Source organism: Scleropages formosus, chromosome 25 (assembly GCF_900964775.1).
Source record: "Scleropages formosus chromosome 25, fSclFor1.1, whole genome shotgun sequence".
NCBI classification, from domain to species: domain Eukaryota; kingdom Metazoa; phylum Chordata; class Actinopteri; order Osteoglossiformes; family Osteoglossidae; genus Scleropages; species Scleropages formosus.
The window spans coordinates 13,017,324-13,034,276 of record NC_041830.1 but is presented as its reverse complement, the minus strand read 5'-3'; the positions used below and the strand labels follow the sequence as shown (position 1 = coordinate 13,034,276).

Genomic DNA, 16,953 nt, shown 5'->3' with positions numbered 1-16,953 from the left:
ACCCATGGGGAGCACCGAAACAAGGACATCACTGTTCGCCGCATTCCGTGTGAAATCGGCTTCGGGAAGCACACCTATCAGCGTAGACTTTTGGGGAAAAACCTTGGACCGCTGATCCCGAGGGCAAAACCTCCATGGCTGGAAGAGAAAAACCATCCCAAAGGAATCCTATGTAGGTTTTCCATTAAGGCAGGGCTTCTTAACCTAGGTGGTCTATGGATGGACTTCATGGGGTCTGTGACGCCCAGGCGACCTTTGAAAATAACACAAGCTAAGTCAAAAGTGAAATAAAAATAAAGTTCAACATTGCTATGCTGTTTTGAAATAATTCTGTGTGAAGGCAATTAAGCTTCAGTGCAATAAATTTAGCGCAGATTTATTTATCAGTATTTTTCTGGGAGGGGTCCTTAAGTGGCATCAGATTCTCCAAGGGGTCCCTGTTGTAGAAAAGGTTGGGAACCTCTGGATTAAAGGAACAGCAGCGGTTGTCGCTGGTCCCCGAAACATCATGCTTCTGGCGAAGAGAATAAGCGGTGTAGCACCTCTGGACCGAAAGGTCTCCGCGCCCTTCATATATCACCACTTCCACTTCATCAGCGCATTCAATTAGCAGGCAACATCTTCGCCCGTAAACCACAACAATGCAGGACCCCGAGGGAGTAAAGCGGCGCAACTGCGTAACCGTTTACGAGTCCTCCGGCTGCGCTGAGCCGTAAGCTTTAAAGGTTCGGGCGGGCCCGTGGTGAGCAAGAACACCAGAGCTGCCACCGTGCTGCAGAATCTGCCCAAAGCTGTGCAAAGGCTGCCCAGAACCACTAAAACTCTGAGCCTGTCGCCCGCAGCACGTTCCATCTGATTGTACTCATCTGTAACACACTGACTGAATCCAGTTGTGGCGAGAAATTACTTTGCTCACACACACACACACACACACACACTCCCCACATTTAACAACAAACACATATAATTGTGTGACTAATAGATCTCATATTGCTTAAGTCACCAAATTACTATGCATTAAAAATTACTCAACTACTAGTCACTGATATTATGAAAAGAGATATAATCAAATAAGTTCCATATGTGAAGGACCTCTTTCATTTGGATTTATTTAACACTTTTCTCCAAAGGCACTTAGAGTGTTCATCTACCTACGGTTATTTACCCATTTATGCAGCCAGGTAATTTTACTGGCACACTTGTGGGTAAGTACCTTGCTCAAGGGTACTACAGCTGGAGGTGAGATTCAAACCGGCAACCTCTGGATCCAGCAGCTCTAATCACTACGCAACCAGCTGCCCGTTTCAGTTGGTACATGTGGTTAAAAACGTACATTGTACCGCAGTTGGCAGTCCTATTAAAGAAGTAGCGTTAGGGTTAAGGTATGGTGTTCTAATCTAACTTTATGGTTCTGGTTAGGGTTAGTTAGGGTGGGTTTATACAACTCTACATAACACTGCATCACTGCTCCTTTATTCCATTTCTTTCAATACCCTCTGCAAAAACATGTATGTCACACCGAGTAAACATCAGCTCTGTCTAAACAATTAGAGTTCTCTTTAAAAATGCACAGGGAAACGCTTGTAAAGCAGACATGTTCGAGTCTCTTTCGGTTACGAGCGGAGCGACTTCTGGAGTTGATTCGCATGTGCAGTTCCGTCTCTTACCAGGCGATGGCGCCACTGTTAAGATTCTCGTGTAGACAGATCCAGAACACGTGAAATAAATGGTAAACGCTTTTTTTTTCCAAAGGCACGGAGTGTAAACGGCGCGGGGAGACTCTGCATTGCGTTGCCGGGGTTCGAGAAATGAGCTGTCAAGAGAGAGGGACGTGCGTATCAACACTTCTGTTCCTCATCACACTTTTGTTAAGCTTTTCATTAAGGGGCATCTGATGATGTGACATACTCGGGTCTTGTAAATTAATAAAAGCTTTCTGCAGCCGTGCATACCACCTAAAATACACTGATTTACATTTTCATAATTGCCTTCTCATTCTTCTTCAGGCCTGCGTGCACGATGCTTTCAACGTAAGAGAGTCTACTTGGAGTGTGTCATGGTTTCGGGGTTATTATTATCAAGTGTTCATACGTGCTGTGTGGCAACCGCTCATAAATAAGTACTTTCTCTTCACCTTGTTGCCACAGGGAGGGTGTGTCGTTAAGTAGGTGAAGCGACACAAACACAGACCCTCAACCTCCAAACTCCATTTTTTCCCTTTTCCTTTACACTTGGAGCGCCGGAGTCAATTTCGCGCGCCTCTGATTGGCTGCCCGTGCTGTTCCGCCTGAACGGGCTCCGCTGCGATTGGTTCTTGTTTGTTTGACGTCACGTACGCCACGCCCCCCTCTCCGGAGACGAGTACTTGAGATGTTTCTTCTGTCAGCGCCACATGTAGCGACGGGGGAGCGCGCGGCAGAGGCGGCGGGTTTGCGCTCCAGAAGCTCTCGGCGCTGCGCGACGCGCGACACGCGACACAACGCGCAGCGGACGGAACGCGCGGCACGACGAGACACGAGACCTGCGGCACGTGGAAAGGATGCGCTGCGTGGCTCCCGGAGCCCCTTTTCAAGGACGTCCCTGAGCCGTGAAGGACCGTGAAGCTCCGGTGGGGAAATACAACAGAACAAAAAAAAAAAAGAAAGAAAGAAAGAAAGAAAGAAAAAGAAATAAACTGCGTGCGCATTTTTTTAAAGTGGTTGTTGTCATAGTGAGAGGTATTTCACGAGGACGCGCTGACAGGACGCTGGGGGGGCGGCCCGATTGCGAACCACTTTGGCCAAACTCGTCCTGTCATTTTTAAAGATCCGCTTTGTGACCAGCCAGCGCACGCGCTCGCAGGAGGAGAGGCAGGTAGGTGCGGCTCTTTACCCCCCCCCCGCCAAGCCCCCCCATTCCTACGCCCTTATTGCTACCACCATCATTACTATTAATAACAGTAATAATAAAGTTTGACGGTTAATTGGGCCACGGCACGGGGCGATTCGTGCGCACGGGGAGACCAGCGGACGCGGGCTCCAGATGCGTGCGCGTACGGTCGCGCGCGCGCGCGCGCGCGCCCATGTGCGACGATGACAGGCAGGGGCCGTAGCGCTGCGATCGCGGCGCAGTTTTAATGATACATAATTACATAAAGCTCACCTCGCAACCAGAGGAGGGGCTGCGGGATGCGATCCGATAAATCGGAGCTGTCGCGTACATAGAAATAATAAGTGCGAAAGATGTAATGTAAGCGCCACGCGATCACCCCCCCCCCCCCCTTTACACACAATTTAGACGGAGACGAGTGAGTTTCTAAAAACTGGGGCCCTTTTTTTCTCTCGCATCTCTTCTCTTCCACTGACTGCGTGTTAGTCCTCCGAAATTTCCCCTCCATGTAATTACCGGAGTAAGTCCATTTCATTTAAAAGCTTCCCCCCCCTCGAGCCACCCCCCCATGCCTTTAAACTCGGTCTGAAACTTGACGACCCCCCCCCCCCCCCATCTTATTTACCCTGGGACTTTTCTTTGATACCTCCCCTTAGATGTAATCAGCACCCAGGTATTGCTTGTCCCTTATTGCCTGTCCTTTATTGCTTGTCTTTTATGAGTTTCAGCTAATGTGTGTGTGTGTGTGTGTGTGTTGGGGGGTGTTACTGAATGCTTTTCTTAGTGTAACATTTTTTTTTTCTCCCCCCCCCCCCCCACTCACACACACACACCCGTCTTCTTCTCCTCTAATTACCTTTCAACAAAGATTTGGCTTAGCCCGCCGTGAAGTCTTTCCTCCAGGAATTGGGAAAGGATTAAAAATTAAAATGCATTAGGCCGAGGAGTGAAATAGAAAAGTGTGCGCCGAATACAAATCGATAAATACACGAGGCGCATTTTTTTATTGTGATTTTGTTTTGTTTATTATTATTTTTAACACCCCCCCCCCACCCCCCCACCCCGAAGCTAGTAAGGTGCGAAATAAATGTAGCAGCGGGATGCACCGGTAATTGAAAGTATTAAAAAGAAAATGCACCGCCTCAGAGGAATTCCTTAAACCCAAACCGATGGCAATGTATCGATTGTCCCCTGTCAAGCTCCTATTTTTGCTACTTTTTCCACCCTCTTTTTTTTTTTAAACAATTTTATTCCATAGATCCGTTTCATATTGACTTATTACCGGGCGCTGAAGTGTGGGCTGTGCTGTGGGTAATTAGTTTTTTTTTTTTTCTTTTTAATTTACTGACTTCAATAAAACATTATTTTTGGCTACAACAAGTAATTCACTAGTATTTCAGTGTGTTCTTCTGTGTGTGTGTGTTTTGGTGGGGTGTAGCATTTTTAAAGTTGTGTTTTAATTAGCCTCCCGCTCTCTTTTCTTTCTCTAATAAGCGCACAATTACTGCCCTGGAAGGATGCATATTGAGCTGTTCGAGCACTTGCAGGGGGAAGAATGTTCAATTTAAAGACAATTTGGGCTGCTGCGCTTAAAGCCGCCGCTGCTTTAATTGTTCTATCACCCCGGAGTGTTATCAGCCTCGAGAAGCCAGGAGGACGACACCAGCATTTAGATGAGCGATCAAGGGCAGATTAGGGAGGCAAAAGTGGTCTAAATGTGTTTGTATAACAGGTTAAACAACCCCTCTCAGCGGAGCGCAATCTATTTATACCTGGGATCCCAAAGCAGTGGCGGGCATGCTGATGAAACCTGAGAGAAGAGCGGCGAAAGGGCCTACGGAAGAGCGGCGAGGGCGGCGGGAGGTTTCGCATTCGCAGACGTGCCCTCTGTCGCCGTGTCATTTCGAGAACTATGTATAATAAGCATAACAGGTCTGACAACTGCCAGGGAACTACAAAGGCGGCGGGACGAGTAGATGTTCGCCTCTCAGCTAGATAATGAGGTATTGTTTTCACTCCGGTGATCTGAAGTCCCTTTTTTAATGACTTGTGTTTGGAAAGCCAACACTTTCCTAATTCCCTGGGCGAAATCACACTGTTGCATTGTTGAAAGACGCCGAAGACATCAAAAAGCACCTTTCGGCGACACCGTTCCCGCCGCGCCGCTGCGACATCGGCCTCGCGTAAATGTTAGACGTGTTGGCGGGCGGCCGACCGTTCGCGTCCTCTCCGTAGTGCTTTGTAGGACGTGCTCGGGAGGAACCCGCGAACGTCTGCTGAGGTGCGCGGGAACTTCCGCGCGCAAAACTTGCTGCGGCTATCCACGAGAATGGCCGTCCGCGGATGAACTCCGAGGTCCGGCGTGCGGTGGCACCGTAACGCCGCGGCCTCGAGCCAAGACGTCCCGTCGGTGAGCTCTCGTCTCGGACCTTTGACTGTTCTGCTCCCCCTGACCTGCAGGTTTCCTTTGTTTGGTTTGTTTTGCGACGAAGGTGCGGAGACCATGGTGAACCCCAGCGGCAGTGCCCAGCCACCCCCGGGCGGAGCAGGGACCCTCCCCTGGAAGCGGTGCGCGGGCTGCGGGGGCAAGATCGCCGACCGCTTCCTCCTCTACGCCATGGACAGCTACTGGCACAGCCGGTGCCTCAAGTGCTCCTGTTGCCAAGCGCAGCTCGGTGAGATCGGCACATCCTGCTACACCAAGAGCGGCATGATCCTGTGCAGAAACGACTACATCAGGTAGGGGCTCCCGCCCGCTCGCACCGCTCCTGAGACGGGGAACGATGTCACGGAGACTTTAACGCACTCTACACGAATGCGGTTGTTTGTAAACCAAAAAAGCCGATCCACGTGGCACGTGAAGTCCTTACACCGTGCCGTACCCATCGTATTATCATCATTATTTCAAATGAAGAAGGGTGGCAGGTAGCTGTTAGAGCCGTTGCCTTGCAGCCAAAGGATCTGGGTTCAAATCCCCGCTCCTGCCGAAGTACCCTTGAGAAAGGTGGAAATGACTCATCTGTATAATAAATGATGACATTATCGTCATGGCTTTGCGTTCAGACCTCATGCTGTAAGTCGCCTCGGACTTGTCAGCGAAGCGAATACGTGGAAATGGAGATGTTGCATCGACGGGGTTTATGCTCCAGTGGAAATCCAAAGCGAAGGTCTGCCATGTCAGAGGCCTTCGCGCAACTTTAGCTGCGACGAACAAGATGTCCTTTTTAGGGAAGATTTTGAATCTGGTCTCCGATAAGCGGTCGGGTTTTTGAGGGGCCTGTAATCTCCGGGGCGACGTACCATTTCATTTTCTTCCGAATGGCTCATTGATGGGTAATATTTTTCTCATAGAAAACCTAAAATTTTACCATTAAGATGTCAGCGTCCGCTGCGTCTTCCTTCTCGGACCACAGTTATGAAAGGTCAAGCTGTCAAGATGAAAGCCACTTCCTATCCAGTGCGTCTCTGCATATTTTCTTAATGCGGCCTTTCATTGCGGGCCAAAGGAAATATATGAGAGCCATTAATTGTCTTTTTCTCTTGAGAGTTAGGGTTAGGGATGGCGAAGAAATGACTCTGCCTTGACATCAAGCGACTTTCTGTTCTCATGGAATTTCGGAGCATTGATATTTTGATGCACCGGGGGGAAAAGTGTAATTGATGAAGAGACTTTTAAAATATCTCCCGTATGATGGGGTGTGAGAACCGTGTCCGCACTTACTCTGTTCCCGTTGAAGATACCGTTTTGAAGACATGGCTTTTCGCATGAGGAAAGTTCTAGAAGTTTTTGATTCCTTCGCAGGGAACTTGAGACAAGTGTAAGGGTGTGTCTTTCTAGAGTGTCCAAGCGGAGGAGAAATATTGGGCTTTATTTTCGCGACGGGATAATGGAAAGGAAGCTGTTAGAATCTATTTTGAGATCCACGTTTTCGACCTCATTAGTTTAAAACAATGAAGCAAGGGGGGGCCTTCGGTTATTTTGATAATGTAACGTCGTCCGGCGAAGTGCGGCTTCAATCAGCCGAATGGGATGTGAAGCGCGTGGCGTGGTGGAGTGTGCGGGGCGGGGGGGACCTTAAAGAAACGACAAAACTCATTTTGTTAAGTGAGGAGAGCTGAGTATGGAAAGCAGCGTGGGAGCGCGGCGGGAAACGTGCGCCCAAAGCGGGCCAGCGCTCGCCGCGCTCCTCGGACGTGTTCCCCGTTCAAAACGGTTCAGGCGACTTCGCTACCGGTTGGGACAAACGTCGATCGCGCGCCAAGTCGACCCCGGGAGTACCGCTCGCGCAAGACCGAAGGTGAAACGCGGTCGTGTTGCGGTCACAAATTTTCCGCAACAGCCTGGCGCCGAGATTCGCCCGCGCGAGAAGACGACTCGATTTTCTCCCCCCTCCCCCCGACCACGTGTGCAGTCTAAGACCGAGTCGGCGTCGTGAGCGGGCAGCGCACCCAGGAACTCCGAAGAGCCGGAATATCGCAGGCGGCGGAGCTCCCCCGCGAAGGCGGCCGAGTCAATAGGGCGCCCGGCTGGTAATAGGCCTACAACCTAATTAAAATCCCGAGGAAGAGTGGCTACACCTTTCCAATTGTAATGAGAGTGCGCTCGGTGCAAGAACAGAGCTAAAACAACACTCGCGGGCGGCCGATCTGAGGGCAGATAAAAATCGTCTGACAGCGAGTCCACACAATTAAAAGCTTTAATTAGCGGTTCCTCCATTTTCTTTTAGTCCTGATGGGTTTTATCTAATGAGATCTGGTTGCTGGCTCGAATCTGCTCTGAATGACGTGTCCGAAATGGATGAGAGCCGCATCGCAAACAAAACATTTAATTAAGAAAATTGGCTTTTGAGAGAGCGAGGGAGAGAGAGAGAGAGAGAGAGAGCGGGAGAGAGAGAGCGAGCGAGCGAGCGAGCAATGGGGGGTGGGGGGGGGCTGCGAGTGTGGGTGGGGGGAGATTATTACGAGGGCCAGTTGCCTCGGGGTTTTAAAGGCGCAGCCTCATTTTTGTAATGGAATATGAATTGGCCGCGTTAGTGTAAATAATACAGGCGCGTCTAACTTTCATTAATCTGCAAATGCGCGGCTCTCGCAGATTGATCGGACGCATGAAGCAAATGCGGCGCGTTAGTCTCGCCGAGGAACGCGCCGCCGCCCCACGTGATGCCCTCCCGCAAATCGGCAGGGAGGCCTCGTAGGCCTCGCGCCCGGTCGAACCCGTCTCCCGCGCCGCCCGCCCCCCGGGGGGCCCCAGGTGGTACGCGCTCCGAAATGGACATCGTGGGAGCTTCCTTTTAGAACGAGGCCTGTTATTTTGCCCCCGTTGTTCTCCGGTGCTGCCGTAAGCCTCTTGTTTTTTTTTTCCCTCCTTTTTTTCTGGTGGGCTGTAAGAGGACCCCAGCAAGGGAATTAATTTAGCTAGTAATCATGTGGCTGCTCGATGCCGTGAATGCTGTCCTTTTAATTGAATAGGCTAGGTAATTAAATGGCACTTTTCCAATAGAATGTGCTAGGTAAATCTAATAGTTGGTTATTTAATATGGCTTTGAAGTCTGCCCACTCAAGCACTATGACAGCGCGGGAGCATGTGAGCTATTAGCTAGGAAAAAACCGGGATCTCAAAAATTAATTAAATCGCATGCAATTTAAGGGAAACGTTTATCTTGATTTGTCATAACAGAATTAATTCAAGGCCTCCAATTCACTCGGGGCCAGATCTGTTTCTCTGAATTAACCAAGCGTAATTTAGCAGTTTTTTTTTTTTTTTTTTTTCCCCCCCTCCCTCCCTGTCCTACCTTCTAGTGAACCCCCCCACCCTGCCCCGCTCTCTTAAGCGCACATCTCGCCATTATGCAAAGCTCCACTTAAGTGTCAATATATTGTGGTGTGCGTAAGGTGCTTCGTAAAAACACTATAACGTCGACATCTTCTCAGGCGGTGCTTGTTGTGCTACGCATAACAGGAAATACATCACGGGTGCACTGGCGTACCATGTACCGTCTTATGGGTAAAAGTACCATTTTGTGCACCGGCGTCCAGGTCGTTTACTCCCATATAGGTACGGAAAATGCATATATGATGCAGGGTACTGCGGATAAAAAGAGCGCTCTTTAAAATGTACCCCTCTTTGTTGGAGAAGCCTTTAACAATGTCCATTATTGATCGTCGAGATGTATGGCTGTAGTACAAAGAAGCCCTTGAAACCACTGATTCCAGGACAAGAAACCAAAGCCGGTGATGTCATCACAATTAAAGAGCCTCCTGGCCTTAATTATACTGACTTGGGTATCTTCCTCTGGTGCGGCGGTTCAAGGGAAGGGAGCCCATTAGAGCCGGCACGCAAACCCGCACGGGCTGATATCAACGTAATTGAGCACCTGAAGCCTTCAGATGTTTAAATCAAAAGCTACCCTAGCAATCCCCGGGTCCAATAATTAACCAGGCGCCTATAGGAGAACGAAAGGAGTACAGCGCGGGACACGGGTGATAGCCGAACAAACGCAGCCCGTCGTTCACGGTGCAAAATAATTACCGTATCGTACATGCCGTAATATTCCTTTCATTGCTTTGTGCCGCGCCACGATGACGAAAGGTGAGGCCGCCTGGTTAAGCACTTATCGGCGAACCAGGAGTCGGGTCGCGGCTCGTTTTTTTACGAGATGTCGCGTACGCGCAACTCGCGCGGGCGTCCACGGGTCGGCTCGGATATGTGGAGCTAATGACTTTGCTCGCTCCATAAATAAATGTTTTGCCGCCGGTGCGAGGCTCTGAGAACAAGGCGTCCGTGCGCTTGTTCTGCCCGGGTCATTCCAATTTAGCTACCGATTGTTGATGTGTCGTGGATCTGAAACTAATTACTTTTGAAATGGAGTTTTGATTGAACTTTTCAGATCGATGCCGCAGCGTCGTTCGTTTTCTCGGGGGCTTCCTGTCGGAGGAGGCGTTTCGGGGGACCGTCTCCGGCGCTCTCTCAGGCCGCCGCGTGCGCTTCGCCGACCGCTTTTGGGCCCGTTTTCAATAACGCGGTGGCAGCGAGGCATCGCATGCGTCGCGCCGAACCTCGTTCCACCGATCCCGTCGTGGGGGGAGGAGGGACTTCTTCCAGCCATCGCAGAATGTCGATATGTTGACGTCGGGAGCGGGGGGGGGGGGCACATGAAAATAAGTCATTTGATTGTTGCGTTCACCTTAATGGGCACGTTTGTTTTTCCTAGTCGTCGGCGTCTATGTCGTCAATTGTTTTGGCTCCCGCCTCTCGCAGCGCGGTCGACAAAGACCGTACGTACTTCTGTCCCTCCATTAAACCAAACGTCCTTGTTTTAAATGCACGCCGGGTAACGCTATACTTCCAATACCCGCCCGCACCCCCCCCCCCCCCCCCCCCCTTCCCTCGAGCATGTCAGATGCTGTGGTCTTATTTGATTGCACAGGAAAACTCCGGTGATGGAGCAAACACCCAGCCAGATACGATGACAAATGGGTCCAGATCCCAGTAAATTACTTTCTGCTCAAATCGAAATTTCATTCAGTTTGTTGCCGGCCAAGATGAAGTAATCTAAATTGTAGACTCCAGAGCAGATAGAGGGAAGTTGGAGCAAGCATTTCATTATCAGGAGGGGGGAGAGGGAGCGGGCCGGGGATGAAAGAGATGAGCGGGAGCAAATCTGAAGTGTTGACACCGTGATTGAAAAGGTTAACCCATGCACGTTATATATCAGCCCGCGCGGCGCGCGGTTTCTAATGGAAAATCGGCTCTGATGGAGGCTTTGCTCCAGTTCTGAAGGCAGCGGCGCGACACCTTCCTCAGATGCTGGAATCAAATCCTCTTAGCGCCCCTATTTTTTTTTTTTTGCTTATGTTCTGGTCCCCGTTATCGTAACGCACGTAATGCAAAATGGATGCCGGTGAATCTGACGATTAATTTCGGCGCAGGGCCGCGGTGTAACTTTTTTCCTCATTGCTTTCCATTGTTATCGTCGTTTTTTCGGTCGTCCGTGGAATTTGTCGCCCTCGTGCTTACCGCGATCGCAGTGGGTTCCGTGCGGTTAAGGCGCGACCTCGAGGTGACGTAACCGTTAGGACCCCGTTCGGCCACGCGCTCCCTCGCTCGTTCGCGTGCGCGTCGCCCTAATAAATGCAAATTTATAGATGACGCCCGAAAACTGCATCACTCGATCGTGTCGCGTAGCGCCTTCGTGATAAAGAGGAGAAACCGCGTTAACGTAAACGGTATCGTTTCAGCAGGAAGCGTCCCGGCGTGGAACGTGCGCTCGGCGTGTTCGCGTCAACCGTTGCACCGCCGACTTCCTTTGTCCCTCCTCTTCCTCTGCAGACTATTCGGCAACAGCGGGGCGTGCAGCGCGTGCGGCCAGTCGATCCCGGCCAGCGAACTGGTCATGCGGGCGCAGGGCAACGTGTACCACCTCAAGGTAAGAACAGCGCCGCTCGCAGGGGAAACCCGTGAGGTTCATTTCTTGTATGCTTGAGCTGTCGCGTCATTTCTCGTAATCGCTCTGGACAGGTTAGCAGTTTCATTAACCCGTATTTAGCAGAGACCTTTTGCCGAGGCAGCTAACGGATACGCTGCGCTAAGTTACTGACAGATATTTCGGAGTCACCAATTCGCCTGAAATGTCTTTGGACTGTGGGAGGAAACCAGAGTACCCGGAGGAACCCTACGCGAACGTGAGGAGAACGTGCGAACTCTGCACAGATTGAGCCCGTTGAAGCCCACGGCCCAGGAGCTGTGAGGCAGCAGCGATACCCGCTGGAAATTTGTGTGGTTGTCCCTAAAGGTGATGCGGTTTCAGTGGTAGGATCCAGGTGGAGGAAATGAACACTCCCTCGAACCGAGGTGGGTGAAGTTCAATGTAAACGATGAAGGAATTTGTCTGCTTTGGCCCGGATACCAGCACCGCGGAGGCTCGGTGTATATAGGCTGAACCCGCCTCCCTGATATCGCTTCTCCAGGGCTTCCATTTGCACTGTGGGTGTGTCGGCGTTCCACCGGATTCCTCTCGACGCTTTGCATAAAGCGGCTGTTGACCTAGGAGTTGTACTTTTCAAACACGGCCCCTGCTTTCTGCGTGCGCCTCGGTGAACTCTGGGCAAACACGCGAAGCGGGGAGCCGGGGAGGGGGCGGGGCGATACTCGAGGGCCCGTCGTGACCCGTGTTCCCGCTCGCTCCTCCGCCCCACAGTGCTTCACGTGCTCTACCTGCCGGAACCGCCTGGTCCCCGGGGATCGCTTCCACTACATCAACGGCAGCCTGTTCTGCGAACACGACAGACCCACGGCCCTCATCAACGGCCATTTGAATTCACTGCAGACGAACCCGTTGCTGCCGGACCAGAAGGTATGGGCCGCTGCACTTGTGTTGCGTGTGCGTGCGTCTGTGTGCGTGTGCGTGTGTACGTGCACAAGTGCGGTAGGCGATCTCATTTTCCGTTACGTAGCTTCGCTGCATAGAGGAATTAGTTGCAGGTGAAACTAATGTTTCTGCAATGTAAGCAAATGTCAGATATGAAATACGTCAAACACGCCATTAAAAAGAAAACATTATTACACGCTGTGTGGTTGTTTCATTTATACCTGCGTTATTTTGTCGGCTTACGGAACGCGCTTGGTTCGAACCTTCGCTCCGGTTAATAGAAGCGGCGTGAATGCGGGTGCGTGTAGGAGAACGTTTCATCGCCGAAAGAAGGGAAAGCACTCAGCCAGTCAAGTGCGAGCACCTCAATAGGACGCCGCGTCCGTCCGCCGCAGTTCCTACGCCGCGCCACCGCGGTTGCGCACTGGAGGCTCCGGCAGGAGGAGCAGAGCCGCCCTGCTTTGGCGGAAACTAATTTGTAACAATTACTGTCAACCCCCTGAAATGAGAAGGCTGCAAAGGCAAGCACAGACCGCTTTGTTTTTTTTTTTTTTTTTTTTTCCCTTTTTTTTTTTTTTTTTTTTGGTCTCCACATGATTGTATTTGTATCATATTTCATAGTGATTATATATTGAGGCTGCTGATCCATTACTCTCTCCAGCAAAGAGATTAAATCTGATTGTCCAAGGATGAATTTTAATTAAAAGATTAATTTTAATTTCAGACGGGTGATGGGTTTTTCCATCAGTCCTGATTGCGTGTTTGACTTTTGTCTTTTTAAGCGGGGCAGCCAGACTGAGCTGAATTATTGCAGTGTAACAATATGCGAACACATCATCCTGTAATTCGTTATGGATTTACAGTAGGAACTTTATTATCTATTTTAGGAAGCCTACATTATAAAGCTCGTGTCTGGCTTACCTCTGTGTTTAACTGCTTCTTGGTTCAATGTGTAAAGCAAAACAGTGCATCCGAAGAGAGAGATGTAACGTTTTGTTATGTTTTTCGAGACGCGCATTGGCATTTATGAATGTAAAATGGAAATCTTAAATAAAAAAAAAAAAAAAAACCAGACCCGGTAGAGAATCCAGTCTGATCATAGATACGCTTACGGCACTTCGCGTGTATAATTTGGAAATTCTGTGGCCAAGGAGGAATTTGAGGAACGTGCATGAGCCAAAGACACCTTTGTGGTTGTGGTGTATCATATCGGGCCCTTCCTGCTCAGGCCTCCAGGCGTGGACTACCAGAGTTCCATGAAAGCCTTCCCTTGTTGTAGGGCTTCTGGGGCCTCGTCACCCTAAGAAGTCATCACCAGGAGTAGCTGCTGTTTAAATTAAAAGCCTTCGCATTAGCCAACTTCATCTGAGATGTCTGCTTAAACCCCCGTTTCCCCTCGTATCGTGGCTGATGCGGAACACACAAGCTCTCATTGTTTATTTATGCCGCAACATCTATTGTAGTGAAAACAGCTGAATTATTAATGTAAAATGCAATCGGAATGATGGACTCGGCACTTTAATTATAGGCAAAAGAGCGTTCTTAAGAGACAAGCGCCGCCTATACGCGGCATGGCGTTTTCGTAATGGCGCTGTGTAAAGTAAGTGCTACTTCACCGAGAGAGCTGTTTTGAATATGGATTTTCTTTGGAGCTTTAAATGCAATATCAAAGAGCGTTCTTGCGTGGCCCGGCGAGGGCCGCCATTATGCTGTGGTTAATAAGAGATGGACCCTCTCATCAGTTTGATATGACAGCGATAATCGACTAGCCATTTCGCTCACTCCGATGGCTTTGATGCGTCGATTCACCCCGTGTGAGTAGCGCCGTAAAATTTGTAAGATCAGATGTGTGTGTGTGTGTGTGTGTGTGTGTGGGTGGGGGTCGGGGGGGGGGGGAGCAAAAGGAGCCATCCTTCAAATGTGGACACACAACATTTTCCTTCTCCATTGTTTGAATTATTTGCGATTTCACGGCGCCGTAATTGGTGTTGTGTGTGTGTGTGTGTGTGTGTGTGTGTGTGTGTGTGTGTGTGTGTGTGTGTGTGTGTGTCCGCAGCACAAGACACTTGATGCTCACTTATTAAGTAGGCTTGCTAGCTTTGCCCCTAATCTCTTTGTTCAGGACAGACAAATTACCTTTCTCACACTGAGCTTCAGCCCTGGGGAATTAAACCTCTCAGCCCTAGTCACTTTAATTAGCCCGAAAGTGGGGGTTTGCAATTACTAATAGACTTGGTTCTTAGTAATTTGAGGAAGGGAAGAAACGGGAACTTTCCTTGAATCCTAAAACAAAACAAAGTTTAAAAAAAGAAAAAAACAAAAAGGAGGGAAAACGTTGATAAGAATGTCACGGGGGAGAAATAGAAAGTGCCATCAGAGGAAGGGCTTTGTTCTGAAGTGTCTTGCGGCTTTGCAGGAACACGAAGCCCCAAGTGCACTCGTGCAACAGCGTTGTTAAGGCTGCACTGAAAATTTGCCTTACAAATGTACATGAAAAGCGCTCTCAAAAGGACAGAGACAACAGATGGCTTCCACAGTCCCGCCGATCAATAAATTAAGCCGGGCTTAAGTGTAGCTGGCAATGGATGATATAATCTTGACTTCATTAAGTGCCGAAAATGGAGACTCAGCAGCCTGGGGAGGCTGCATCTGTTTGTGATGTCACAGATGCCTCACGGAAACTTAACGGTTTCGGCACTCGCAAAATCGCGATGGAATTCCTTCGTCGCCAAAGCAGTTCTTGACTTGTGTGGCAGCTTTCCACAGAAAGTGGTTAATTATTATTAGTAATCGTCCACTGAGTTTCAGAGCCGCTTGCTCTGGAGCCACCGGTTAGGAGTGAGTTGGCTGAGGTGCGGCCGTCTTGGTTGGTAAAGATGTGCCGCGGGTATTCCTGAAGGTCTTCTGTTTTAAGATGGTCTTCCCATGTTTTGAGTTTATAGCCTCTCTTCCTCTCTCTTTCATCCACAGGTGTGTTAGGGGTGGAGGTGTGCTAAAGGCAGAGCTCGTGCCTTCATTTCTGCCCTCGACATCACCCGGCAACAACTACCCTTCGCCCCCACCCGTGCCCCGCACCCGTCCCTCAGACCGACGGCAGCGCCGGACCCAGGTCCTGGACCCCTGCTCCTCCACCGTATCCCCCAAATGTAGTCCCCTCACAACATCCCAACCCTGGCAGCCATCCCCGCCCCCCGCGTGTTTTTGCTTCTGCTCCTCTGCAGACGGCCCGCCGGCTTGCCTATTTGCGCTCGCTCCCGTGGCTTGAGACAGGACATTGAGAGCGCCATGAACCTGGACTAATGGGAGACCACTCTGGAGGAAGGAGAGGCCAAGAGGGAGAACTGGACCCCAGGACTTTTCAGGGGAGAGAGGACGAAAAAATGACAAACGAAGCTAATTAAGTGCAGCTTTTTTTTTTTTTTTCTTTTTCGGTGGAATAATGGGGGCACTAATTTGCCTTTTCCTTTCTCAATCCGCTCGTTCTTTACACCCTGATATTTCTCCTTTCTATATTTTTAGTGTTGTGAAGGGAATTCCTTTCGTTTCGGGGATTAGGAAGGACTTTTGTGGAGACGGAGTCATTAAACACTTTGTGTATCTGTAAAATGCCATATATGTATGCATGTAAGTGGTTTTTGTCCCAACGTGGCTATACTCTTCTCTTTACGCACTCCCCACCCCGCCCTCAGACACCGCCCTACGCAATGCGACCCTCCCAGTACCCCGATCCACGGCAAGCAAGCAAAGGCAAATATCTGTTGCTCGTAGCCGATTTCATGTAGAGATTTCCTCCGACCTATTATTGCTCAATGAAAAAAATAAATCTATTTGTGATATTTTCAGAGACATTTGCTCAAGTATGGTGTATTTAATTAATAAAAATGTAAAAGAGAGAACCTCACCACTGATTCATTTAATACAAGGACCCCTCTGCAGTTCCTCAAGCTGAACGAGTATCACAAATCACAGCTCCGGTCATTCTGCCTCATTATTAAATATGTGTGTATGCAGTTCGTAAAAAAAAAAAAAAAAAATATTTACCCTGTGTCCGCAGAGATCTGCTGTCCTTTTGATTATAATGCTATCTTGTTTTATCCTCTTTGGCCATCCTTGATTACATTTCTTGCTTTGAACAAAAGCTCTAAATCTCCTGTTTACCGATAAAAGACTAGCCCTGTGGGGTGTATACAGGAATCGCCGCATCAAAGCCTGTCTTATATCTAAGCATTTCTGCTCTGGAAACGCTTCATTAGCGATTCCCGCTTTTGTCTGGCCTAAAAGAGCCGCTCGGTCTGTCTATGAAACTGGCCATCAGGGCTTCGGGCGATGACGGATGTTTAAACGATGGCAGAGGCTCACGCCCCGTGATTATTAATTCTAATAAAGGGCTCATAATTGAAACTTGGTAAATATAAAGATGCCATTTTTTCATTAACACATGTTATTCATCTGCTGAACACTGTGTACAGACGGAAAATTCCCTTTGAAGAATTAATTAGCGCGGGGAGAGAAGGCTGTCGCTGTTCGGTGCAAATGGATGGGCTATTTGCAAAACAAATTGGCATTAGAGACCGCCGCGGACAATAATGGCTCTGAAGAGAGCGATTAGGCATTGTGCACCGCTCGTGGGTCTTTCAGGGGGAGCTACGGTGCTGTCGCTCAGCTTAGTCTCCCGCCGCAGGTGAGACCGTCCGTTGATGCGCGGGAAGACTCGCCG

General features: G+C 49.6%; 1 protein-coding gene across 1 annotated transcript; it reads left to right on the top strand.

The window, feature by feature from the left end:
* The first annotated feature begins 2,379 nt into the window (after positions 1-2,379).
* On the top strand, positions 2,380-16,211 carry LOC108921690 (LIM domain transcription factor LMO4.2). Its single transcript, XM_018731299.2, has 5 exons — positions 2,380-2,853; positions 5,361-5,607; positions 11,198-11,294; positions 12,066-12,221; positions 15,207-16,211. The coding sequence occupies exons 2-5, from the start codon at positions 5,372-5,374 to the stop codon at positions 15,213-15,215; spliced, it is 498 nt and encodes a 165-aa protein (XP_018586815.1). The 5' UTR covers positions 2,380-2,853; positions 5,361-5,371; the 3' UTR covers positions 15,216-16,211.
* The last annotated feature ends 742 nt before the right edge of the window (positions 16,212-16,953 follow it).

Excerpts from the sequence above, each read along its gene's own strand:
- LOC108921690 (XM_018731299.2), top strand. The coding sequence starts at position 5,372 with ATGGTGAACCCCAGCGGCAGTGCCCAGCCACCCCCGGGCGGAGCAGGG. Across the intron at positions 5,608-11,197 it reads TGCAGAAACGACTACATCAG|ACTATTCGGCAACAGCGGGG; the intron begins GTAGGGGCTCCC and ends CTTCCTCTGCAG. Across the intron at positions 11,295-12,065 it reads GCAACGTGTACCACCTCAAG|TGCTTCACGTGCTCTACCTG; the intron begins GTAAGAACAGCG and ends TCCGCCCCACAG.